Raw genomic sequence first — 27364 nt, 5'->3', positions numbered from 1 at the left:
CTGGAATATGTTGAAGAATTTTCTCTTGGTTGTGTAAAATAAGGAAAGTCAAGGAGGTAGGAAGAAGCACTGTTAGCTGTATTTATTGTAAAGACTCCTACAGAAAATTTTAGAAGTCAGGATCCTATATATGTAGGAAAAACTAACCAACACCACATAAATAACAACTCCCTCTAACAGAAAGGAAGGAATGTTTGGGAATAAGCAAAAAGAAGACTGCATGTAATGGTCTGCTCTTCCTCCTCAATCTCATTCACATTTTCCAGTTGAGATTTTCGCAGGCACAAGAAGGGTAAATTGGTCTGTGCAGAAGATAAAAAAAAATTGCCAAGGGAAGCCCATGTAGCAGGCAGGCAGAAAAATAGTAAAATGGTAATGATAACAGCCAGAGGCTGAGGCCTTCCCTTTTGATCATGTCGGCAAAACAGCGATTCCAAACAGGCTGGTGGCTTCTAGCCAAGCGGTCCCTATGCAGTGGGCATCCAGAAGCCTGGAAGCATAGTCTGAAAATGCTTGTCTTTTCAGTCCTTTACCCAGACAGGGTGCCAGTTGGGAAATGATTTTCCAGGGATATTCACAAACTTCTGCCCCTCCTTCCTAACAGAGATTTTCATAAATGCCCAATCAGTTCTAGTCTCCCAATCTCCAACTTTAGTTAGGACCTAACACCTTAAAGGAAGGTTACAATCCTAACCGCTCTCCAATTCTCTCACAGTGGTTGCTTTTCAGTGCATCACCTTGATTCATGTTCTGAATCAAGATTCTACATTATTTGGCACAACTGAAATGTTAGCAATGCTCATAAAACTGTGAAATCTGTTGTAAAACATCCAGCCAAACTACTATCCTTTGATAGCACAGCTATCAAAATAGAAATAGAAAATCAAATCTTAAATGTAAAGACACGCTGAATAAGCTAAATTTTCCTGGGAGTTTGATACAGTAAAGGAGTATAATAGAAGAAAACCAGACAAATAACTTGGTGGGAAAGATTAAATTACAAATCAGATCTTTGTACGTTTATAAACTCCAAGTTTACAAATAGAAAAACCATGTCATAGAGAAGGAAAATGACAGTTAACACAATGATATCCCTACTTGAAGGATCCAGGAGTCCAAGACTAGCTATACAGAGAGAAAACTTCACAGAAAGCAGTAAACAAAACAGAAAACAAAACAAAACAAACCAGTACAGGTATTTCACCAGCCATATTCTCAAACATTGCCACTAACACTTAATATGTTTTAGAGGAATATGTCAGCATCAGAAGACATCAGACATAACTACCAAGTAAACCATCAAGTCTTTTATCACTAAGCAAACCTGGTATGTCTTCAGTTGTGGGAAGCAAGAACTTTGGTTTATACAAAACCAAACAATTTTAATTCAGTAGCTAACACCACAGTCTCTTATTTCCAGCATATCATGTTGGTTTTAGTATCTGCCACCCTCTACTCAGAGCCAGAAAAGGCATATACATGTGTCAGTATTTCTATAAAAGGGAAAAAAGAATAAGCAGACTAGAAATGACATAAACAAAAGTTAAACCTCTGCATTGAGAGGGAATGCCAAAAGGCAGCTGCTGAAGTACCAATTGCACACTAAAAATTCTGAAGAAAAATGCACTGCAGTGGTGTATGGACACTTTCCTGACAATGAAAAAGTTGATGAAACATGGAAGTCTCTATGTGCACACACAGTAAGTATATGTCAATGCCTTTTATTTTCAGCTAATGCCATGCTTCAAAGCTATTCAAAACTCGTTTTAAATATAAAGTGCATTTTGAGATTTCTTTTTTGCCCTTGAGCACAGTGACACTTTGAAGATATCATTAGTTAAAATTCTAAACAGGCTTCAAAGGTAGTAGAAGATGCAAAAGAGTTGCACAAACAATGATCCTGCAGCTGCAGGAGTCCTTCAGTGAAATTCTAGTCCATTCTCTAACTTCACAAGAAAAATGACCTTCACAAAATGTCACTGCTAGCAGGCAATGTGATTATTAAAAATGTATAAACTGAGCAACAGCAAAATCTGAAAGGGCAGAAAGTCCAAGCAGCAGCCCTCAACATAAGTTTCTAAAAATACTTGTTTCAAAATATACATGCTTGTATTCATTCCTGCGGGCAGCCTTCTACAGACAGGGGAATGCTTCCTGCAGTCTTTGGGCAGATGCAGCCAAAATGGCTCCTGCTACATAAACATCTTTTACAGTGACATCTGCCCTTGCAATCAGGCACTGGAGACTCCACTTTTTGGATGTCCTTAAACAACACGACTTAAAATGTGTGATGTACAGGAGCTGGAATCACCATCACACTGGGAAGCCCACTCTGGCTTTATTTACGGGCATGAAGGAAATTAAAGGTGCTGCAGCGACGTGCAGATACTTTGTTCCTCTCCGTAAGAAATAGTGGTTCCACCTAACAGTGCAGCGAAGTGCTGCTGGGCAGGCTTTCTAATGCTTCTTTCAGGATTGAAGGAAGGGTGGAAGAGAGATGCCAAAAGGCTATGTTCATCTGTGTCCTGCCTGGGAGCTAACCGCCCAGCACCGGCATCCGCACACAGGATTCTTCACACACATCCTTCACGCTTTACCAGTACTTCAGCAAGACTGAGTTAAGATTGTCAAACTTTGCTTTATGAGCAATTTTAGATGCCTTCAATGACAGTTATGAAAAAAATCATCAACTAAGTACCTAGCTTATTGAAGCCAACCCCTAATAGCACAGCTCAGTTTTCTTTACTCACTTAGGATTAAAGGATACTGGGGTTTTGGCAGATAACTGGGGTTAACAGAAAAACTAGTACGCACATTAGAGTAACAGACAAAACTGAAGCATTCTAATATAAATGTAGTCAGATATTTTCAGAGTGCGACAGACTTACCAATAGATATGATTTCATTTCAAGTCATTATATCTGATATTTTTCAGTTTTAAGACATGCCAAAATTTCTGACCACTGGCATCAACCTTATGGCTTTCCCCTGTTTGAGATGAAACTCAGAAACCTGTAGCAGAGAAATGCTGCATGGAGCCACAAAACTGGCAGTTCACAGAGTACAGTGAGAGCAAGTGAATGAGGTGAGTGGGCTGGAAATAAGACTGCACAAGGTGGCTTGGACAGACAATAAATGAGGGGAAACCTCAGGAAAAGTAAAAAGGAAGACGGGATACGATACAAGTGCCAGGCTATGGGGGGACCAGGGAGAGAGAAAATGGAAATTGAAGCAATAAAATGGTAGCTTCTAATCCAGAGAGAAACGGAGGCTAACAATTAAATAAAAATTTTGAAATACTACTATTCAGGATTTAATAACAATGTCTGTGAGACCATTTCTTTTATATTTCATTGGTATATGAATAAACGCAATATATTGTAAAACATATTTTTGATAGTATTCAAAGTGCCTTTTTACTGGAGTTAGGGCATTATGTTCCCAATCCAACGGATATATTTTTAGATGTCTCTGATGTAGCTGTGGTTGCTTAACAGATGGCTCGCTGCCAATTGGTTTCACAGAGTTCTCTGCTGCTTCACTGCCTTTCTTTTCTTTCATATAAATTACATTATGTGGAAGCCCTCCCAGGCAGCTTCTGGAGGATATACCTACTGCAGACCAATCTAATTAAAAGACTTAGGACTCTTGAAATACTCAGAAACTCCTTATCTTTCTCTTTCAGATATTAAACATGGCCAAGTTTGACCTCTTAATAGTAATGATCTGAGTAAGTAATGATCTGAGACATTTTATATACCCTTCAGCCGTTTGGGGGAAGTAATATAGTTCTATCTTTTGAACTAAAATGCAAATATGAGACTGAGGAAGTCATAATACATTTGATCAAATTAAGATGACCGAGATTGCCTCTGTTTGGAAATATTATTTCTGTTGGAAAAGTTCAAATCTATGACTTTGTATAGCACATTGTAAAGCTATTTATGCAAATTAATGAACAGATTTGCAGACAATTTATATTTAACAGACTATAGAATCAGCACAGATAACATATTATTGTGTATTTGAGCTTTACACTGAATGCAGAAGTCTTGAAAATGCATAAACAAGGAAATACCTGTATATCCTCTCCAGCAGAACTTGCAAAACACAAAGTCAAACCTCAGAAGACTGGACAAAGAACTACAGAGACAGACCAGTCAAATATGCAACAGAAATTTCAGTCACGTCTGTCAACGAGGTGTAGAAGAGGTGTATAGATTAAGAACAAAAATTGCCTCGCTCAGCTTGCAGATGAGATACTATCGTCAAGGTTATCACTGTACCTCTGCTGGAGATAACACGTGTGCCTGTAATTTTGATTCACAAGTCTGCTATTTCAGCTTATTCTCTACTTCCCTACTCTTATTTTGCAGGTGAGAAAATAGAGCTTACATGGAGCTAGACTGATTACAGCTTCTAGCCTGGAAACCAGTTATCTATATATATCTATATCTATCTCTTAGTACAATAACAAATAAAGGTTACAGCAGTTGGTTTCTCTCAATATATCGGAAAGTTACTGAATAAACATCAGTTTTTAGTCACTTGTTCTCACCATCGTGCTGTCTTTCCTTGATTTTTTTCTTATTGTATGCACCCAGGATCTTGTATGATAATATTCTATGTCTTTTCTATGGACAGAAGGCTTGACAGGAACCTTTCTCTCTAACCCTCCAAAATCAACTTTCTTTGGCTGATTGCTCAGTTAGTTTGAAAAATGGTTAAAATCTATCAAATACTGCTGCACAGCAACCAAAGCCAAGCAGGTTTGTAAAAGTCTCTCAACTTGTCAGCAAAGTTAGTAACTTTCTAGGAATATAAGCCATCTTTGCTACTTACTTCCTCCACACAGAAGGTCTGTGTACTGAAGGTCTTCAAGTACTTTTTTTTCAGTACAAGATACCTGAAAACATTAACTGTTGCATCTCTACTGTGTTACAAGAGTATTCCCAATAAAAATTAACACCAAAATTCAAACCACCTACGATAGCAATTTGACAGAGCACCTTTGGGAACAATCACAGAATCACAGAAACACAAGATTGGAAAGGACCTACAAGATCATCTAGTCCAACTGTCCTCTTATCACCGATACTACCCACTAAGATACTAAATCATATCTCGTAGCACCTTGTCCAGGTGCTTCTTGAAACACTGTGACGGACGGTGACTCCACTGGGAGTGGAGCGACTCCACGGGACCTGACTGGGCAGGCCGTTCCAGTGCCTGATCACTCTTTGAGAGAAAAAGTTTTTCCTGATATCTAATCTAAATCTCCCCAGGCGCAACTTGTGGCCATTCTCTTGAGTACTATCATTAGTTATCTGAGAGAAGAGGCCGACCCCCTCCTCATCACAACCTCCCTTCAGGAAGCTGTAGAGTGCAATAAGGTCTCCCCTGAGCCTTCTGTTCTCCAGACTAAACAACCCCAGTTCCCTCAGCTGCTCCTCACAGGACTTGTGTTCCAGACCCCTCGCCAGTTTTGTTGCCCTTCTCTGGACAAACTCCAGGGCCTTGATGTCCTTCTTGCAGTGAGAGGCCCAAAACTGAACACAGTACTTGAGGTGCGGCCTCACCAAAGCTGAGTACAGGGGGATGATCACCTCCCTGCTCCTGCTGGCTACACTATTTCTAATACAGGCCAGGATGCCGTTCGCCTTCTTGGCCACCTGAGCACACTGCCGGCTCACATTCAGCCGAGCATCGATCGACACTCCCAGGTCCCTTTCCTCTTCACAGTCTTCTAGCCACTCTGCCTCAAGCCTATAGAGTTGCATGGAGTTATTGTGGCCAAAGTGCAGGACCCAGCACTTGGCCTTGTTAAACCTCATCCCATTCGCCTCAGCCCAGCAGTCCAGCCTATCCAGATCCCTCTGATATCAGAGGGAAAAAGGTGGTAAACCCAGGGCTGATAGTTCAAGAATCCTCAGCCCTGCTACTGCTGTGTCAAGGTCCATATAGAGTTCTAAGAGGTTCTGCTAGAAGACTATCCCCTTATCCTCATATAGCCATACTATACAGATGAAAATAGGCCTTTAATGTCCTTATACAAACTGGCAGAGTTTGTCATTACTCACACTGAAAATACCAGAATTTATGATGCAAGAAGGGAAGAATATGCTAACATGACCAAAGAGAAGCTGGAATTCAGAAACACACACGAGATGCACGAGATTTGGTGCATGTGTTTCACAGTGTAAGTGAAGTATACATAGTGGTTGGTCAGGTCCAGGAGTACACTGGGGTGCTATCACTTGTAATTATATTATTCACAGACCGTGGATGAGTTGCTCACTGAGATACACCAAGCAACAGCTGTCCTTTCATACATACACAACTATGATTATTGGCTTCCTGATGTCAAATTAGCTGTCAGAGTTCCATGCAAGTCAACAATGGCTTGCATCCAGAAGGCAGTGAAGAGTTGCTTCTGCACAAGGTGGATCCCAGACGTAGGTGTTTGCTGTCATTCCAGAGCTTTTGACGAAATGCACACCCACAGCAATGAACCTGGCCACACACACTTTAAAAGTAGCAGCCTGACAACCATCATTTCCTCAACAATAAAACATCCACGAGTGCTACTTATGTGGGTCTGTAAAAACCTGTCAACTGCTATATGGTCCCAGAGTAGTGGAGAGTATCTGATGAAAGTCTTAAGTAAGCACCTATCACTAAGTTTGGGCTCACTGGATGGTGCTAGGTGGACATCAGCCCAATGCTGCCCCACGTGTGTGTGTTGTTCCTCCTCATTAAGTAAGCACCTAGGCTTCTGTCACGTCCACTGCACAGTAAGAAGCTCAGTGTGAGTCTGGTGATTCTCCATTTTGATATTTGTGTTAAGTGTTTTTGATGTTAAATGTGGGTACAGGTATCATATCCATAAAGACACATCCTGAGAGCTCTCACAGGCTTTTATAAATTTACTGCACATAAAACAAGCCATGTCTAAACTTACTAGGGTGGATTATTCTATCAACTCCTCCCTTTATCAGTGTCCAGCTTGATATATATTTCTCCCATAAGTGACATGATTACACGTTCCTTTTCCTTTTTCACTCCCATCTCAAATCCATATAAAGCCAAAGGTGGATGAAACCCTGATTAGTGTAGCCAACTAAAAATTAAATCTACCAACTGGTGTATCTGCACATATCAGTAACATTTCCACCGACAACAGTTCAGCAGCACAGGAATGCTGATTTGAAGTTTGCTTGCTTTCTCAGCATATTCACAGTGACTCTGCGGCCAGCGAAGTCCCAGACTTCACAGAATGACCCTACAGAAATTATCTTTGTGAGGAACAAAAGTGTCACACCAATAACTGCTGTTAGATTAGATCAAATACAGACTCTTTGTCTTCTGTTTCTCCCTGTATCCATGATTCCCTGTGCCTACAACTTGCCTTCAAATTCCCTCACTCTCTTCACTGGGACCCATCATACCATTTATTGGTACCTAATGCCTACGGCAAGAGACTCAGAAGCCTGGAGCTAATTCCACATCCGTGTTTATAAACCAGTATCAGCAAATGATTTGATCAGTACAACTCCACTGTGCATACAAACATGAAAAGCAACTGGCTGATAGAGGTACCTCTGACAATACTTCAATGACTTATACATGACTGAGCCATTAATATATTTGTTGGAGTCCAATGATAGTTATTTTTGTAAACAAAGAATTACCTAGGTATGCATTAGATAATAAAGATCTAACCCAGTAGTATTTATTGTAACTTTCCTTAGAGACCTTGTTTTCATCAGCTGAAATATAACTACTCAACAGATTTACTTCATAACACTCAGCTTCATTTTCACTTACAGCTTGCAAAACATCTGGGGGAAGATGCTTCACATTTTTATATACAATAAAGAAAAGTTAAATCAATATAGTAGAAAAACCAACATTGTGGGATTTGCAACTTGTATCTGTACCTCAGTAGGTTTGTATCTGGTTGTACTTGATTTACATGAACTTCATAGATCAGTGACTCACCTGCCCCATTTATGTAATACAAATGTCAAAGAAATTGTTGCAACTGAGCAATCAAAAAATAAGCAATTTCTATACATAACGTCTAATATATATTTAGTGTTATTAACAATTTTTTAATCCTGAATGCTAAACAAAATTCTCTGACAGTAAAGATATATAAAATATTTATGCCATCCAAATGGATCTTGATTTTATGACTCACCCTCACACACTGTGGTGAAAACAACAGAATATTAATTGTTAGAAACAGTTAACCCTGCAAAGAAAACACTTACGAAATGCTTTTCTGCACTACGAGGAAGGCATTTAGGCTCAGTGAAGACTTATGCAGCCCACCAGATGCAGCATGTTACAACTGTATAATGTATGTGTGTGAAGCCAGTGCCAAAAGGCAAAGTATTTGCAAGAAGGAGAGGATATAAATATTAGCTTGTGAAAATGACAGTTGGAAACAAGTCCATGCACTTGGTTCCAAAGCAGGGCTAGGTGGCTATTTCCTTTTTTCAGCCCTCTTTTTTGATGAACTTCTGTTCATCATTCAGCAGAAATGCTGGTAAAGGTAGTGACACCATTCTGCTATTCCAAAATCACTGCTAAAATGTTATGTATTTATTACTATTCTATTATTTTTCCCCCCAATTACTTCAAACTAAACACAAAATGTAAGAATCTATGTTATCTGTCACAACTTTTGCAACATTCTTTAAAAACTAAAGTGGAACAAAACTGGAGAAGTGAAAAAAATTTGTTCTTAGCAGATTACGGAACCATGCAGTAGAAATGAGAGAAATGAGCAGAAATAATTCTAATCAATACCACTAAGAATTCTACAATTACTACAGCTGACAACATAATGAGCTTTTACTAACGCTACAATAACTAGGGAGCTCTGTCTCACAAAAATTTACCCTGTGTAGTACATGTGTACTAACTTCTAGACTATTTACCTATACCAAAGAGGAGTCAGGGTACAGTTAACTTAGTTTCATACAAAACTAGTGTTGACCTTGGATTCTTTATAGTTTAAAAAAAAAGTATTTTAAGCAATAAAGTTTAGAACCAAAACCAGAAACAAAACCATCACTTTTGCTAAGTTGTGATTTAGTACCACAGGAAGAGAATCTATTATTTACAGATCCTCATCAGCGCACACAGAGAATGAAGCCACCAGCCAGAAATTAATGTTGCTTTTTCCTAAGAACTTGCCTGGTCTCCTTGGCAGTGAAATAACTTGGAGTCTTTACTCACAACTTTACTTCTCCAAAAAAATCATTTTGCAGTGCTTTAACTCTAAAGCATTTGGTACCGAGATTGAAATGTGAAACTCTTTTCTTTTGAGAACGACAGCAACATTGTCTATTGCTTCCTATCATTTGCTACCTTCCCTGAAGAATAAATATTGCCTACTGAACTCTAGTGAGTTTCTGCCATGTATCTCTTCCAAACAATTTTAGATCTAAAATCATCAGTGTTGAAGATTTTAAAAAATCCCTCCTAAAATACACCTTCTACAGTACAAAGGATGGACTACTGAGGATTTTCAAGAATATACCCATTACCAGAACTACAAAAAGTACTTCACTTTCTCTTAAGATTCCCTTACATAGTATCCTCACTGTCCAAGTAAATGATAAAGCATGGTAGTAACAACTGCTTTCAGATACTTATGCCATAACCTAAAAACTTACAGAAACAATTCTTCAGTGAGATCCAGTAATGCAATTCATGCATCTAGAGCCTGACCAGTTGCTGATTTAGGTACACCTGGGTGATGTACTCATAGGAACTGAACAACTGAACAGATTTTGAAAGCCAGTGACCAACTGTGCGCTCTGTCTAATAATTTCCGGTATAGGATTATTTAACTTCTGGCATAAATTACATGTTTTTTTGTTTGTTTGTTTGTTTGTTTTTACTCTCCAAGATTCTCGTGGACAGCATTGGATTAAAAAGCTTCTTAGAGAAGATGGACACTCTTAGTACAAACTTGTTTTGGTTTTAATGCTCTGTAATCCATAGAGTTATTTTAAGAATACATTCAGTAAATAACCTATTATTTGACTTCAACATTTTGAACAGTAAGATCTAAAGGCATAATTCAATTGTCTCATAAGAACTCTCAAAGACGGACTGTGGCTGTTTATCTCCTATCACCACATCAATTTAATGTTTAAAAAAGTACTTTTTTGAGACTACTACTGCACAGAACCCTGTAATGAAAGACAGCAGAATTCCTAATCTACTGTTAATGACAAATTTTAAATATAAAATTTATTTTTTCTTTAGAATTTGATTTTAACCAATAGTTTACAATATCTACTACTGATAATAAGAAAACATAGCAATATAACAAGTAAGAAAGTTGAGTATGTTTTCCTCTTATTTCACTATTCTTAGGATCTTTTCTATAAAGATGTTTGTATCCAAAACACTAGTTTCTTCCAGTTTTAAAAGATGGCACATTATCTTTCATACCATAGCTAAACCAGTTCAGTGATTTATTAACACTCCTCAGCTGCAACTGAGAAATGCTTTCACATTAATGCAACTTCGTATTGTATATACAAATTCTGTCCTCCTACTTCCTAACTGCTCTTAAAACAAAGCTCTTGTAATGTAGGCTCCTTTTCATTAATACAGATATAGCAAAATTGTTTCTAAAAGTGCCTCCCTGCCCTTGCACTTAACTTCGGCTATTCTTGAAGTAGCAGACCATCAGGTGTGTAGCAATCTCTTTTTAATAAAACTCGCTGTGGGCAAACTTCTTCAGTAGATTGATTTTTATACTAGCAGCATATAAGTGGATCACTGAGAAAAGTGGTAGCTTTTAACAACCAGTAAGGCAGAGATTCTTAGGCACGGGCAAAAAATTAGTTCTTCCTCTGTATATTTAAAATGTAGATAAATCTGGACTCTTGCAGAAAAGGCTAAGCAGCTCACTACTACAGCAATGAGCTCACACTCAGAGAACAGCAACTACAAAATCACAGCTCTAAGAAGATTAACCTAAGAAAACAATCAGACAGCAGTATTTCTATATAATGTATGTGGATGATGAAAGGGTAATTCAGAATAACCTAGAAACTGCATGCACCTAAGCTCAGTTGCCCAATACTGTGTCTGAATAGACAGAGTTAAATAAAAAAAAAACCACCCTCATTTGTAAGGAAAACATCAAGGAAGAGAAATAAAGACACTAAATATTTCTGGTGAAAATATTAAGCTGTCTTAACAAGGTGACAAGCTATTAACTGAGAAAAACCCACAAGTTCCAGCTAGACTAGTAAGTCTACAGGAAACAAAATTCTCCAGAGACAAAGAAATCCAAAAGGGCTCTATATCCTGTCCTTCTCATCCCAGGAACCACCAATGCTGAACATCAGAAATTAGTAGAACTTGTATGTTATGTAGAAGAGTTGAAGAGAGACTATAGTTTTAAGGTTTTCTGTTCATGTATTAATTCTGTACAAATATGCATTAATTTGTTTCACAGAAATAACTAGTCAGCTCTTAGAACTGGCAAAAAGCCAGTCATTTTTTTACTCTTGAAAAAGAAGCTTTAGCCCCAAAACTCAGCCTAAAAATAGGGCAATGTGTAGGTTTCACTTAGCTTTAGAATCAGCAAAATCTGACACTTCAGTGATGTACATGATTGCAACACCACCCAAAACAAAGTTTATTTAAAAAATACTACAGTCTATATGCAAAAAGATTGAAAGAAAAACTCCAATTAAGGTCTACAAATATTTAGTGAAAGCAAACATGAAGGGTGGAAAAGATTATTAAGTGTTGCTATAATGTACAACCAGAGTAGAAAAAAATGAATCAAGCAGAAGTTCAAGTGTAGTCTATGACAAAATTTCCAAACCATGATATCTGACTTGATCAAACGCTCAAGTATTAAGTGAAAGAAGTTCCAGCAAATTCAAAATCTAAAACATGAGTGGACACAGTTCAGCAATAGTCAATGAGGGATAGATGACTGGGTTATTTCCACGTATAACTTCAGTGAATACATCAGTTTAATCACCTAAGAAAATTCATTAAGTTGAAGCCACAGATACTACCTTAACAAGGAATCAATTAGACACTGCATTATAACCATATAAACACCATTTTCTAACCATTTTCTAAAGAGCATTTTAAGAAAAGGGAATCCAGAGGATGGAGCATTCAAATCTTCCTAAATATATTCAAAAGAATAAAAGAAAAAATTACAGGTTACAAAGTGTGATGCTCAGCAGTAATCCTACTAAAACAGTATTGTATTGTTTCTTAGATCTGTTCTGTGTACCTATTTCCTTATTTTTACAACGAAAGCTATTTACCCTAAGTAAAGAGGCAAAAGTAGGGAGACACTGGAACTTACTCTGTCTCAATATACCTTCAGCAGAATTGTTACATGAGTTGTGACAGCAAAAGCCTTCATCACTGATGCGAATGCATGAACCAAAGGGCATGTATGTTCTTTAGCATTACGTGTTACACCTGAGGCATTCGTGTCTAAAATTAAACAAATAGTTCTTTCAAACTGGATTCAGAAACAACATACAGACTTAACAGAATTTAAATTCTAATTTGATACAAGTCACTGACAGACACATTATTCTTAAAATAATGGAAAACTTCAACTGGAATTGAAAGCAGAGATTAAGTGGATTAGAACAGTGGAATACCTTCTGGAAATCCCAAGAGTAACAAAATAATATGTTTAAATCTATCTTTCTGAGAGCAAAAGACTTGTATTAATCAGGAATCTGTTGTTTTTTCTTCAGAAACAACAGAAGAAATTAGTTGCTTAAATGTTACAATGCTGAGTATCATCAGAGATGATACCTCTACAAAACAAAGAATAAAAAAAGCAAACTATAAAAATTTTAATGGAATTTAAATACTTCATTGAAGCGAGGAGAAGGTATATGAAAAACACTTTCCTGACAAATAATTTGCAGGATTTAGACAGTAGTTCAGGAAATGACTACTAGAAAAGATTTTTATCAGAGAGAGAAAGGAAGGAAAAGAGTCCAGTAAGAGAAAACAAAACTGAGATACACTTAGCCTGAAAACAGGAAATTTAGTTTTCCTGGAAAGAGAAATGCTATAAGCTGGAAAGACTTATAACTCTTCGTAAGTGTTCTAGAAGTTAACTTTTTGTTGAAAAGTGCACAGGATAAACCAAGAAATGTTTTAACAACAAAAATTGTTTCAGGGATTTGATAGATGTGATGCTATTCCCAGAGCTTTGTGTGCAGATTTTTGTTTCTTGAACCAAATCTTGACTCTTTTATAACATAAAAACTATAATGTATTCTTTCAACTAAACATACATTTTTTTGAAATGATTAAAATATTTGTACCATAGCTTGATCACTACAGCTGGAAAACTGATTCACCAGGATATTTTACAGTGAAGCTGCCTGAGACTGCACTGCATCAATTTTCCAGTAGGTATAATTTTCAACCAAGAAAATTGCATAGTCTCAAGGAAAAGCATATTATTTATTTTCCTTCAGTTTCTGGTGTTTCTCTGCATTTTGTTTAGTTTAAAATTTATACAACCTGAATATTATTTGAAAACTAACCATTTTTCTGTGGTAATATTAATTTAGAGAAACTGAATTAATTGAAATGATACACCAGAGAATGACTTATGGTTCTCGGGATAAGAAATGAGTTCACGAACTGTCCAGCAGCCCTACACTGCTAGGGTGAATACTCCTCCTCTCTTCTAATGACCCCACTTGCTGCCAGTTCTCAAACAACAGCCTAGGAAAGAAGCAAAACAAAGTCACACATAGTTAAAGCTTCCAGAAAGTGAACTGCCACTGAGATCTGTTCTTCTAACCAGAACCCTCAGCAGTGTGAAGTTGGTGGGAAGTGAGAGACTGTGAGCCTGCTGTCTTTAAGAGTTTGCTAAGCTGAGAAGAAAATCTGTTTGGAGAAACTAAGGAGAGTTGGTAAGAGTGAGACGAGGGACAGCAGAAGAGCCTAGGACACTGTAAGGGAGTAAAGGCAGATGTGTCCTGAAGTCCCTTGCAGCAGAAAGAAGCCTACCAGATTTCGAGAGGTCAATGTGACAGCTGGGAGAAGGTTCCTGTTGGCTCTTACTTGAACAACGCCTGCCAGACTGGGAGCTATTCTCCATGGTGGCAAGACGGTGTTGGGAGCAAGCTGTGCTCTCATAGGGTATCTCTCAGATCCCATGGCTAGTCTGGTACAAGCGAAAGAGGCTACTGAGTCAGGGAATGCTGACCTGAGGGTAAGGTCAGACATCAGTTAGTCTATTTAGGGTATCTCAGAAGATAGCAACATAATAATAACATATATAATATATAATAATCTATTGAGAGTTTTAAAGGTGAAGCTAACAGGATATTATAATTATTTTAAGTATAGGAAGACTTTATGATGAAATGATGACAGGGTTCATTACGACAGAATATTTACCCCAGTTCCTAGTTAGTACTGGATTCAAAAGCTTAATTTAAACCACACTCATAATAAGCTAGAAACTGTGGCAGAACTAGGAAAGCAGAGGGAAAGTGACTGGCATTAAAAGAAAAGAAGCAGGAAATCCTGCTTCCTACAATAAGCTCTGGCACTGATTTATGGACCCTCACCGTGGACCTTACACATGTAGTCAAGCCTTTGTTCTTAATCTGTGAAAAAGTGACAAAAAGGTTCCTGTAAACTGGCAACTGAACATTCTCCCAGTACAGAAAGCTCAGCAGAGTAGGAAACAACAAGTAGGACACACTGAAGTTTGGTAACCCCATACAGATCCAGTGTTTTTTTTAGACTAGCTACAACCTTGTGCTTTAAATAAGACATATCCAAAATTTATTATTTAGCTCCTTTGATCCACTGTTTATTGGGTATAGCTCGACATTCAGCCCTTAATCTTTCTGAGCCTCAGTAACATACTGTTCGTTGGTTTTTTCTTTTTCTTTTTTTTTTTTTTTTCCCCGTTATTACCTACCTTCCATGGATTCTGCTAGAGTTACTATAGGTAATATTAGTGATTTGATTTAGTATTGAATTATTACTGAAATGGATACTTAACACAGTATTACTAAATAGTAATACACCTATCAAATGAGGTGATGAAGTAAAGATTAAGTAAGATTCAGGAGCTTTTTTTTTTTTTTTTTGCTTTTTTTTTCTCTCTCTCTCTTTTTTTTTTTTTTTTTTTCCTAAGAAGGGAGAGGGATTTGAGTGAGCAGATCTATGAAAAAACTGGATGCAGGTCCTGAGATCAGTTTTTTGGCTGGTATGTTGAACTGAATCAGACCATGAAGGAGCCAGACAATATTGTTTCCCCGTTCCTTACATTTCTTCTTAAGTTTTCAGACTGATGCATATTTAGAAACAAAATCTAGGCAGGTGGGCAGGACAATGTGATAGAAATGCCAGGCATAAAAGCAAGTAGACAGGACAGCAAAAGAGCAAGTATCAGTGAGTAAGCAGACTCAAAGAGCAGCGAGGGGACACTATAATCAAGAAGCAGGTGAAAAGGCAGGAGGAAAATGCCAGACATTCAGCAAGTCGATAAAGCAGTACCAAACAGCAGGTGTGCCAAGCAGCAGAAGAACAACTCCACAAAGTCAGCAGATGCACTCAGCAGGAAGGTGATGTCAGGCATTTGAAGTGGGAGACGGGGCAGTGGAAAGCCGATGCCGACGTGTGATCGGATACAAGGGACAGTAAGGCGGCGACATGTGCCATTCAACAGATGTACAGGGCAGGAGGTAGTCACTGTCGAGCAATTAGCTGGTCAAGAGGTAATGCCAGACAGTCAGGCAAAGGGCCAAGATTTCGGGAGGACAATGCCACACAGCCAGCAATAGAGAGAATAAGAGAGAGTAGTGATTGCCAGGCAGTCCCCAGACAGGCAAGGTAGCAGAAGACCAACGCCCATGAATAATCAGACGCAACTGTCAGCAAGGATAAAACATAAGCCTGTTAACCGACTGACAAGGAAGCAGGGTGACAGTGCTTTTTCAATAACTTAAGATACCATGAGTGAAACAGTCCCAAGAATCTAGATGCTCACCCTCTGGTAACATCATTAGATCAGAGCGAACCATGGAAATCCACAGAATAGCACACAAATGGAAACAGCAGATGAGTCTGACCCTAGCACTTGGGGAGGTCATGGGACCTTCCTATAAAACAAAAATATGAGAATCCACAAGAAAATCAAATGAATGGGAAAAATGTATCTAAAAACTGTTTCTGATGATGATTTAAAAAGCAAAAAAATACTAGCAAAGAATTAGTTTGGAAATGATTGGGTGGGATTGAAGATGTTGCTTACCCCTCTCTGGAGCCCACATAATGGGAATGTTGGGAATTTCTGCAGCAGAAAAACAGAAGAGAAAAGGGATTTCTGACTCCCAGTTCAAGGAAAGCATGTCAATTTAGGACTGGGTAACCTCTTTGGGCAAAAAATAAGAATTCAGCTGAATCTTTGTCCATCCCCAGACACATGCCTTTACTGAGGTTTGCGAAAAATTTAAGAAGCCCACATTCACTTTCATCTCATGACATCCCACCCTTATTCCCCAAAACCACACTTACCTCTAGCACAAGGTGTATAAGAGGGGAAAGGGGATGGTCCTGTGAGCTCATTCCCATATCCACTGCAAAATATCTTGTGAAGATGAACAGGAGTACCCATTAGCCGATGATGGCCATTTGTGAGATAAACTGAACAAGTCATTAACTGTTACTCATCACTAGTGTAGTGTAGGCTCGTGTTTGAATTTGATTTAGATAAACCCACACTAAAGAACAGTATTAGTCTTGTGAGTCTTGTGGGATAACCTTCTATGGCAAGAGTTGCAAAAGTCCAACACTTACCAACACTTTTGATGCACAAAGCACTCTGTTATTTAACATGGTTGTTCTTTTAAACAAACTAAACCATGTTACAGAAATTTTAGCTGTTATTCCATTTCAGAAACACATAATGAAGTCTGGAATGCAAGAACTGATAAAACAGCAATAACTAAATTCAGTAATTTAACTCATCTATCATTTCAGTCATGGGTCTTTTTATTCATCTTCCTAGTCACTAAAAGCCAACCAGGAACCAACCTTTACTATTTCTGTTCTCTTAAAGGTCTACACTATGTGTGTATGTATCTGCCTGTACATTAACTTCTTATGCTAATGCTGAAAAATGACACCCATTTTGATCAAGCAATAACATGCAACAAGAAGCCAACTCTTCCCTTTTGTGCAAACTAAAGAGCCTTAGACACAACAAAGGAATGATTAGTTCTACTGTGTATTGCTGAATTAAGATTTGGAAAGGTCACAGAAACAGTATCCACACAAAATTGCTGTGTATTCATAAGCAACAAAGCTTTGAAGGAATACAGTACAGTAGTAAGAGGCTAAGTTGATGGAACATTATTTATACTGATCCTCTGGGTATCAGCCATTCATTTTCCTTTCAGCTGAGTAAGGCACAGGAATAGTAGAGGATAATATAATTTCAATTTTAGAAACTATGGTCACAGAACAGGAATTTCTTCCATATCCAAACTTCCCTGTATCAAAAACTATTTGGGCTTAGAGTGACAAGAAATTCAGGCAGAGGAGGCTGAGATTTATGTTATATGATTAGTAAAGGTATAAACTAGCCAGGAGTAGCACACTGTAAATGACTGAACAAGAGTAGATATGAATACTCCAAAGCATGAGATGCTTAGAGCACATACTAGCAGTTTTATCAGATCATATGATTTTGTGGCCAGCAGCAGCTAGAGTTAGCTGAACCGCATCAAGAACAAAATTGCTAGCATCTTCTCTCCAAAGGGAGATCTTTCAAGGCTCAATGAAAATGAACTATGACAAACTGATCTCAGTGAACCATCGCGGAAGAAAAAATGTACTTTTTACATCTAGTGAAAGTTTAAATACCGATATTAAGTAGTATATTGTACGTTGTGCTCCTCACTATTCGTTTTGGTATTCACACTACAAAACAATTGGGAAAAAGAATATATGCAAGAAGTACAAGAAGATGAAATAACTGTGAATGGTCCAAACTAAGGTTAAAAAGTAATTATTTTCTTGTCCATAAGACTTCCGTACGTGAGTGTGGCAATATATACGGACATTGTGTTTTTCTCTCCGAATCCTTTCAATTAACACTTTGCTAAAGAAGTTGCATTGTTCCATGTGGTAGGAATCTGCAGAAGCAGGCAAAGGAACAGTTACAATCCCAAGAATAATAGATGAAACCAGCCACTTTCCAAGACTCTTCCAGTTTCTTCCCATTTAGTGGCTGAAAGTGCTCTTGCATAGCAGACAAGGAGCAAATGGGAAATTCTCTACTGTTCAATAAGCATTAGTTTTAATGGTAAACTATTTTAATAAAGAATCATTTTGGTATTCTGGTGCACTTTTGCCAAAAGGACCAACTAACTCAACTTTTGATACATCTTAAATCCAAACTAGTATTTGTCTTCTAGTTATCATTTCTTTAAGATGCCTTCACACAGAAGTCTTCCTCATGTTTTCATATATTATTGTTAATTTTCTCCATATTAAACTTCTACTAAACTACTTGTAATAAAGCATGACCAGAAAAAAATTACACATTAATGATGAGAATTGCATAATTACAAGCCTGACAATGTTTTCCAGATTATTTTGCCTTAACCTGATGTTTAATTTTGTTCAGTTCCCTGTTACCTGTTGCAAAGAGATGTTCTAATGGAAATGCCTAAAGGCACAAATTCCCAAGTTGGAAAAAAAATCCCAAATAGGAAATCTCATTCTGCAGAAGGCTTATGGCAGGCATTCTTCTCTCTCCCAGTTACAGGAAGGAGTGCAAGTCCTATACACTGTGGCAGCTACACTGCTAATAGAAGCCAAGCCAGCTAATTTAACAGAATACATCTCTATGAGCTGTGGTCACTACAGTGAAGACATAGTTAAATGTATCTGTAATGCCCATAGGAGAAGAACCCTTCCTTTTGAAAAACAAGTCAATTATAATTGTATTGTTCTTTTGGATGTATTTTTGAAAGTATCTGGGATCACTGGGATATGAAACATTTGTCCACCCACTTTCTTCCTACTGTCATTTTGAAATTACCTTGGAATAAAAAACGCAATTGTAAAAATTAAGTGAGAAAAATTAGATTTCCTGGCTTGCTATTGTGCCTTTGTTTCTCTATAAAGCACTGAAATCCCTTACTGCTGTTTTACTACTGTTTTCTTTTTTTCAACAGTGCTTGCAAATATTTCATACATACCTGAAAGCCAGAAAAATGGAACTTCTATTTGCTATTTTCAGAGCATTAAGGAAAACTAAAAGAAAGCAAATAAAGGTTGATCCTCAAATGGGCAAAAACATCCTGGAACATTTGATAGGAAATCTATTCCTATTATCTTTAGGATATGATGGTCAGACAGCTTTAGACAGAAGGTTAATAAATCAGTTAAAGACAATTGTGTACCCATTAATTTTGGGATCCATTTGATTTGAATTATCTTCTCATTTAATACACACAGAACATAATGTTAGAATCTAGTATGACTTTCCACATGGGATAACTCTTTAAGTGTCATCCATGACTTCTGTAAGGAATCCCATATAACTTGTGCTTTATAAGACATCTCTTCCACAATTGGTTTTGATTTGACAGGACTGAAACTCAGAGAATACAGCTCTTTTGGGGAAGGAACTTGTTTGTGTGATTAATTGCTCACTGTTAAAAAAAACAAAACACAAAACCAATCCAAACACACAAAAAAATCTTCCAATACGATGATTTCCTTATTAGACTTTTCTGGTTTGAGCTTCTTATCACCAGCTATTGTTACACATCTCTTCAGCAGACTAACAGAACCCTTGGTACATTATATTGTTATTTCTCAAAGAAAATATAGTGAATGCACTACAAACTAAGCTACTTCCCAATATTCTTTATGATAAACTGAACAGACTGAGTTGTATAACCCTCACAGAAAGCATCTCTTCTAGCCATCATATTTTTTGAGCTTTTTCTATATCCAGTGTGATATTTGAAATGTTTAAAAAAGTGAATGTCAGAAAAAAATGCAGCTTTCCAATTTAGACACATCAATTCTGTATACAGACAAAAAAGTATCCCCTCTATTCCTATTCCTTTTTTTATTCACCATCTTCATACTTGTCTATGTCTGGAAATGTAGACAGAAACAAGTTGAGAGACATACTCTTTTCATCCTGCATCTCAGTTGGATACACATACACGGAGACGTTCAAAACTGTCATTTATAGAATCAGAATACCGACTTATAAAGCTCTCTTTATTTATCAAAATTAGCATTCTTTAGGAATGCTTTCTCTGTATCTGTATAAATTTCCTCCTTCCTTTTTTTTTTTTTTAATGTGTGTGTGCGTACCTTCTGTTATTTGAGTAAATAGCGCTGAAATGGGATCTGGCTTCCTTCCCTCACACATTTCTCACTACAGCTGTCCTCGCAGCTCCCAGGTGTTTCCATGCAGTGACTGCAGTTGATGGTAGCACAACCAGACTCTTCAGTGATGCTGGTGTATTACCAAGATTTCCTGAGGAACTCCCAGAAGAAAAGAGAAAGTGTACTTTTCAGCACTTCACAAGTCAGCTAAATCAGCTTGGAATTTCCCAGGATACAGGTACGTCTGTAAGCTGACAGTGTGCTGCATACTGCAAATAATCAGGATACTGCTGCTTCTCAAAGACACTGGTAATGGTTATTTAGTGAAAAGTGTTCTGCAATTCAGTATAGCAGTTCTGTTGTTATAATGTCTTCCAAATCTGAGATTTAAAACCTAACTATAGAATTATTGGTTAAATGAATAGAGCATACAGATGCATTTGGACTTTTTTGGAACACCCGATAGAGTGCTTCAAATTCTTAACTGATTATATTGAAAAATTAAATCAGACTGAATAAAGACCTAATCATATAAGTTAGGAACTGTCTGGAGGTCTAATAAAAAAAGGGAATGATACCTTACAGAGTTGCTGATAAAAGTCCAACAGCATAACACAGAATTCAGAAGTCTGTCACACTGTGGTCTATTCCATTGAAGTATATTTGTTGCCTAGTTGCATCTGGCAAGGTTTCATAATTCAGACCCTTTAGGAGCAAGCTAGGCTGGAAACAATCTCAAATATGGAGAATGATAGTTCTCAAAAGGTCTGATGGCAAGTTACAGGATCACTCATCACACATGCACAGCACACTTCGTTATACAATAGCTCTAACAAAGAAATCAGACTTAACAGGGAGTGAAATCTCCATTCAGAGACACGGAAAACTGCAGTGTTAACACAGACTACAAAAACACATGCTGAAAAAGGTTTTTAAATTGGAGATCATACTGAATATTGAGAATGAGAAACTGAAAGAACAGCCTGGGTAATTAGAGGTTGTATGATTTCATAGTATTCCTACCATAAAATGACTGATGTCACATATGAGATGAAGACTTCATTCCTCCTCATTATGGAGCCAGCCTGAAGTGACAGACAGGTTGTAAAAAGAGTTTCGTGTGACCAGTGACAACACTAAGATATAATTGGCACGGCACTAAGAAGAGTTGAATACTATTTGAAAAAGAATGGAAGTGCTCCCATATCCACAAGGAACTCTACCAGAAATCTTGCTGTTCTGGAAAAGCACTATTTGAAGCAGGGAGGATAAAAATATCTACATGTTCCTCCTAGTTTAAGTTATCAAATATTAATTGGAAGTTGTTATTTGAAATGTCTCAATGGATTTAAGTTAATCTGAGGGGAACACATGAGTTGCTGTGAGAATATGGCTATGACTTCACAAATCCTGCTCTGTCACAAGCACCTTGTTTCATTAACAAAGTTGAAGGGTAAACAAACAGAAAGAAAACATATGAAAATTGCAAACAGTATAGATTAGGAAGTTTGTAAACACTACTTGGGACAAAGAAATGCAAGGAAACAGACATTGAAACAGTCTGTAGAAATAAAATGGAATTTGAAAATTTGTAATTTGGAAAATCAATTAAAATATTTAAAGAAAAATTCACACCACATTCAAAGGAGAAACTCAGGAACCAGTAATAGTGAAAGATACCTTAGGGAATTAGGAAAAGCCAGGCAAAAGAAAATTTGCAATTGGTATTGATTATAAAAATGCTGTTGTGATTTTCATTGAAATATATAAAAACTTTGCATCACTGCAGAATATAGACTTTCTTTTCTCTAGATACGACTTTTGTGTGGCTAGGCTTGGAATGTTTTCTTCATTCTGAGCAGGCTTTTTATCAGAGAAAATGCTGACAAGTTGGAGGGAGTTCCAGAGAACTTTTTTTTTTAATGGACTTGCGAACTTTGATGAAAGAATAAACAGGTATGCATATATTGTGAGATCAAATGAAAACAAATAAGTGTCCAAACAGATTTAAAAACAGCCTATAAATATTGAGGAATATAATCAGCAAAAGCTAAAAGGCACATTCATCATTTTTCCAGAGCAGAGGAAAAGAAGGAAGACTACGAGAAAACATCTGCCTGGTTTTGCATAATGGCAAAGAGCTCTTCTACGCCTCTTCTCCTGAAGTCTTGTCTTAAAATTTCAGGGCTGACAATTATCTGCAGTGTGGTTGAAGTATTTGTGAATTCACATAGCAACAGCTCAAGGAGTTCTAGCATCAGTCTAGGCACAATAGGCTGATCCTTTTTTCTATTACCTAAGTATATAAAATTAGTTTTGTATGGAGCCACACAAGAGATATGGGATAAGAAAACAGCCAGAAGACTCTGTTAAGAGGTAGGAAAATTAATTTTTTGGATGTACAATTTGTACAATTTTGCACAAGAATAAATATAAAAATCGAGATGGAAGATAAAAGACTTCACAGAGTGCCTGTATACATGAGATTTTTCCTTTCCTCCTTGTATTGACTGACAGCAATAGAGAAAATGTGATTGATAAAAACTTATTGCATCACTTAAATATGTTTTTAAAAATTAATGTATATTTTCATTAACATCCTGTAAAAACTGTAACTGTCTAGCAATCCAGTGTGGTAGTTCCAAGGGGAAAATATCTGCATCTGGAAATACAAAATAAAACTTTCCCAAATAACTTAATTTGGGCAATAAGTAATGCCTCAATCTCTATCCAGTGACAAGCAGACTGTATGAACATTTCCAGTGTGGACTTAAAACATTATCCCCTCAAATTACGGGCAACATAAAGATGGTCAAAACCGTGGTTATATCTACAAAATCTAGTCTCTACTTTGGCTTTAGTCCAAATGAGAACTATCATGAACTGCCATAGTAGATGAAGAATTACAGCATTCATTTATAACTTCTACAACAGTTTCCTTCAAATTCAGCCATCCACTGGCTGATTTTTTTTTAATCTATCCACATTCTATCCACATCACTCAAAGTCACGTAGGCAAAAAGGTGAAGGATATTCACTCTGCTTAATTCAACTGACCCCCACTTCTCAAAACGTGAATCATATAACACCTAACTTAAAAGCTTCTCCCCATCCACTCGCTAGTCCTATGCAATAAATTCAGGGATCAGAGGTAGCTAATCAAAGTCAGATACCCTTCAAGCAATCTATTTTGTTATTTAAAAAAAAATAAATCACACATCACTGAAACTACTGCAATAATCTGGTATGACTCTGTTATAGTGTTCAAAATGCAAAGTGCGTGGGGAAACAGTAATTTTTTTTGAAACTTAATTACAAATTTCTGAAAAAATATTTACAAATAAATACAATATACTACCACTTAATTTCAATCTAATCAATAATTAATAAAAAAATAAATTAACCGTAACAATTTGGGCTGTAAATACTTTCAGGAATCAATCTTGTACAGTACAATAATGACTACATATCTCTTCTCAGAAGAAAAAGCAGAAAACTGTCTTCTAATTGAAACTGCAGGAACATTAAGGACTGAATCATTCCAGCTGAAATATGACCTGATGCACTACTATCCCTACTCTCAGGAAGAACACTCAAATGTCTTCCAAAATTAGATTCAATTAATACTAGCTTTAAAATCGTGTTTTAAAGATGACATCTCAATAGCACAATGTCACGACCAAATCATTTAATTACCAGTTCAGTAATGACAGGAGACCATGCTGTATGAACGCCATACAAGTAAGATATTAAAAACAACTTCCTACAACAATGCATTCCTACATCAAGTTTTCCTGAAGGTTTGTTGTTGAACATTTTATGTTGACATAATGATTTTTTCCATTTTGAGTTTTCTCTCTCCTTGACCCAAAACACATACAATATTTTACTTATGACACATACTAGCAAACTATTTTTCTTCCCCTCTGACACTTGCTTGAATGATCTGCTAAACCTTATATGGAATTGAAGAACAAACCTTACCATTGCCACTTTGTAACAAAAATTGGGATTCAGTCTCTTCACCATGATTTTAGTCTTGTAAATTAAATGCAAATTAAATGAGTGAAAATTTAGTTAAATAATGTCCTATATAAATTTATAAATTCTTTTTAAGTAAAGTAATAATTGGACAGGTAAAACGTTCTGTTATAACCAACTGAAGACTTACATACTGATTATGTTTATAAATGATGCATTTGTCCTTCCATGCAATTTATTAATGAATTTTGTACCAATGTGTTTTTATTATATAGGCTAAAGAGACTTCGACAACAGTTAATTTTTAAAATGGGTCACTGTAGCATCAAAACTAATCAAACAAATCATTACCACCTATATTAAATAATTAGTTCAAGTAACAGCAATGAATCAACGTAGGGAAAACACGAGGTATTTATGTGCCGAGTTTTCATTTGTTAATTCCTGGGCCCAAATGCTGCTTGAGAATCTATAGCTAATTTTTGGCACAGGCTGAAATATTTCCTCTGGGACTACTGCCTAGGCTTGACTTTGCATTAAGATAATAAATCAGGAAAACTGAAACAGAAATTCTGCCTTCCTTTCGCACAGTGCTGGAATACAGCCTTCTAAATCATTATGTTACTTTGCAAGTAAGAGACCAATTAACCCAATGCATTTTTCACTTTTGTGTTGCTTTAGCAACATGAATCACCTGTAAATTCAGCTTCACTAGCTAGTACTCTATAGTTACCTTATATTGTTCCCATTCTCTGACAGATAGACCCTTAAGTTTTAGTTAAGGTTTCTTGTATACAATCTAAAATGATCAGAAATAATGTACAAGAGCATTTATTTACGTTTTTTGTTCAGTTACACAAATGTTATACAGCAGATTAAAAACATTTTAAAATTCCTAATGAAAACAATATAAAATGCAATCATGGTTGACAGAACACATTGCTAGGTAAAAATGATTGTAGGTATGTTATAATTAAATTAACTCTTAAAGCGTAAGCAATCAAAAACTCACATGAACACTGAAGTGAAATCTAAATATGTTAAGTTATGGAAATAAACACATCAGGCACTCGGTCTTAATTCTGTCCTCTACTGAATATTAGCAAACCAAAAACAGGTATGTGATATTAAAAGTTCAAATTAACCTAACTTGGAACTAAAAGTACCAAGTACTCCAATAACAATAACAATCGTCATTTCATATTACAACTCATGGCCCTGAGGTTGAGTTATTTGGTTAAGTTTCCTTTGCGCTATTTTTTTTCCCCCTTACCTTAGCTCCTGGTAAGTGGTTTGTAACTGAATTTTCTGTGCAACGTTTACTGGTGCAGGTTACCTCCATCTCTGCCTGTTTAGCTTTTTCCATAGTGCAGTGTGAAGTGAAGCAACAGCAGCTTTGCACAAAATTTTTCTCCCCTAATATCTACTTCCCATGTTCTAACCTATAAAGCAGTAGTTGTCAATGTAGTACCCTACAAGGAAGAATTAAGAGAACTCTTTCATCCCACTTTTCTTGTGCAGAACACAACAAAAGAGACATGCATGTTTTTGCTTAGCAGTACTGTTCTGCAGTGCGAAAGAAAGTTATACCAAAATGCTGTTAGAATGTTGCTGTTTCCACTGGGACAGGAAATCCATTTTACTATGTCACATTTTAGTCCAAAAATTGTTTCTGGTCAGAACCCAAAGTCAGAGTAATTCTCTTGTGCTGTATTCCCTATTGCTTTTTCTGCTTCCAAGTTGTTTATCACCTGACCTGTTCAGAGATACTCCAAAGTAAAGTTGCAGAGGAAATTTCAAAAAGAGTAACACCCCAACCCAAGATTCATACTTTTCTACACCAAAGGGCATGTTTTTCTTATTCCAGGAGTATCTCACCTCTGGAGTGACATCTCGTGGTGCAAACCCTGTTCCTCCAGTTGTTAAAATCAAATTAAGTTCCTTTTCATCGCACCAATCTATCAGCGTCTCCTGAAAGAGAACATGAATGTTGTCAGATCTAACAAGTAATACATGGGACACGGTTATCTCAGAAAACACCTAAAGAATTGACATGTCTTGAAAATAAACAGATATACATATAATAAATCAAGGGAATTGTGTAATCACTCATGGCATTTTTCACAGACTCTAAACCACTATTTAAAACCAACTTATGGCAGAATAATACAACAGTATTTTTGGAAATGGAAACTGAAATTCTGTTCTCCATCTCTTGTTCTAAAATGGAGATCAAGAATTCATAGCTACTCATTTGTATCACTGTTTATTTTGTTTCTAAGATATAAATATAATGCTTCAACACACGTTAATAAAGTATATGCATTTAATTCAGGTTATACGTTTGATAATTCTTACAGTAACTCTGGTTTCTGTGCTTGTTCTACTTTTTAACAGTCTGAAAAAAGCAAGAACCACATATTTGTAAGCTTGTCTAATGAAAGATGTAATAATACACCTGATACAGCACCCCATAAGTTGATCCTTACAGTATAAACATATTTTATTTATTTCCTAGATCTCAATAGGACTGTATATGCTGATTCCAAAACCGGATTAAGAAAGCTTAAGAGATTTGTCATGTACATTCAATGACTTACAGTACTCTAGAACTTATGATACTAGAGACATGTTAAATCTGATTTGCATTCATTTTTTTAGATGACATTCTAAACTAGTTTTCAGTTTGTGACAAAAATTCAACAACAGCAGAAGATATATTTAGTCGCAGTGTGATTATATCACTTATCTTTCACTCTACTGTGAGCAAGCACAGCAGCCTAATGTTCATTTGGAGCTCCAAATTATGCAATGGGTTACACAAAGTATAACCATGTATTACACAGTAGAGTAACTATCTGCAGAAAACATACCCATTGCTTACTAATTCTATCAAAGAAAACACCTCTGAAAAAAGGTTAGGGCACATTTATGTTTCTGGATTATTATATTGAGGTGG

The 27364-nt window shown here is 36.7% G+C and overlaps 1 protein-coding gene and 1 long non-coding RNA gene across 8 annotated transcripts in view; one reads left to right on the top strand and one right to left on the bottom strand.

Moving 5' to 3' along the window:
* The window catches only part of GPHN (gephyrin), a 287073-nt gene that overhangs the window by 116603 nt on the left and 143106 nt on the right, over positions 1–27364 (bottom strand). For all 7 annotated transcript variants that reach the window (XM_035539775.2, XM_035539778.2, XM_035539776.2 and 4 more), the window contains one exon: positions 26284–26376. In XM_035539775.2, the coding sequence (XP_035395668.1) occupies positions 26284–26376 (93 nt within the window). The remainder of the gene's footprint in view (positions 1–26283; positions 26377–27364) is intronic.
* On the top strand, positions 2960–4339 carry LOC118244662 (uncharacterized). The gene is made up of 3 exons (XR_004777617.2): positions 2960–3085; positions 3686–3730; positions 4096–4339. It is a non-coding gene; the product is annotated as an uncharacterized LOC118244662 (long non-coding RNA).

Source organism: Cygnus atratus, chromosome 5 (genome assembly GCF_013377495.2).
Source record: "Cygnus atratus isolate AKBS03 ecotype Queensland, Australia chromosome 5, CAtr_DNAZoo_HiC_assembly, whole genome shotgun sequence".
Classification (NCBI taxonomy): Eukaryota; Metazoa; Chordata; class Aves; order Anseriformes; family Anatidae; genus Cygnus; species Cygnus atratus.
Note: the sequence above shows the minus strand (reverse complement) of the source record. Positions and strands in the feature narration are given on the sequence as shown.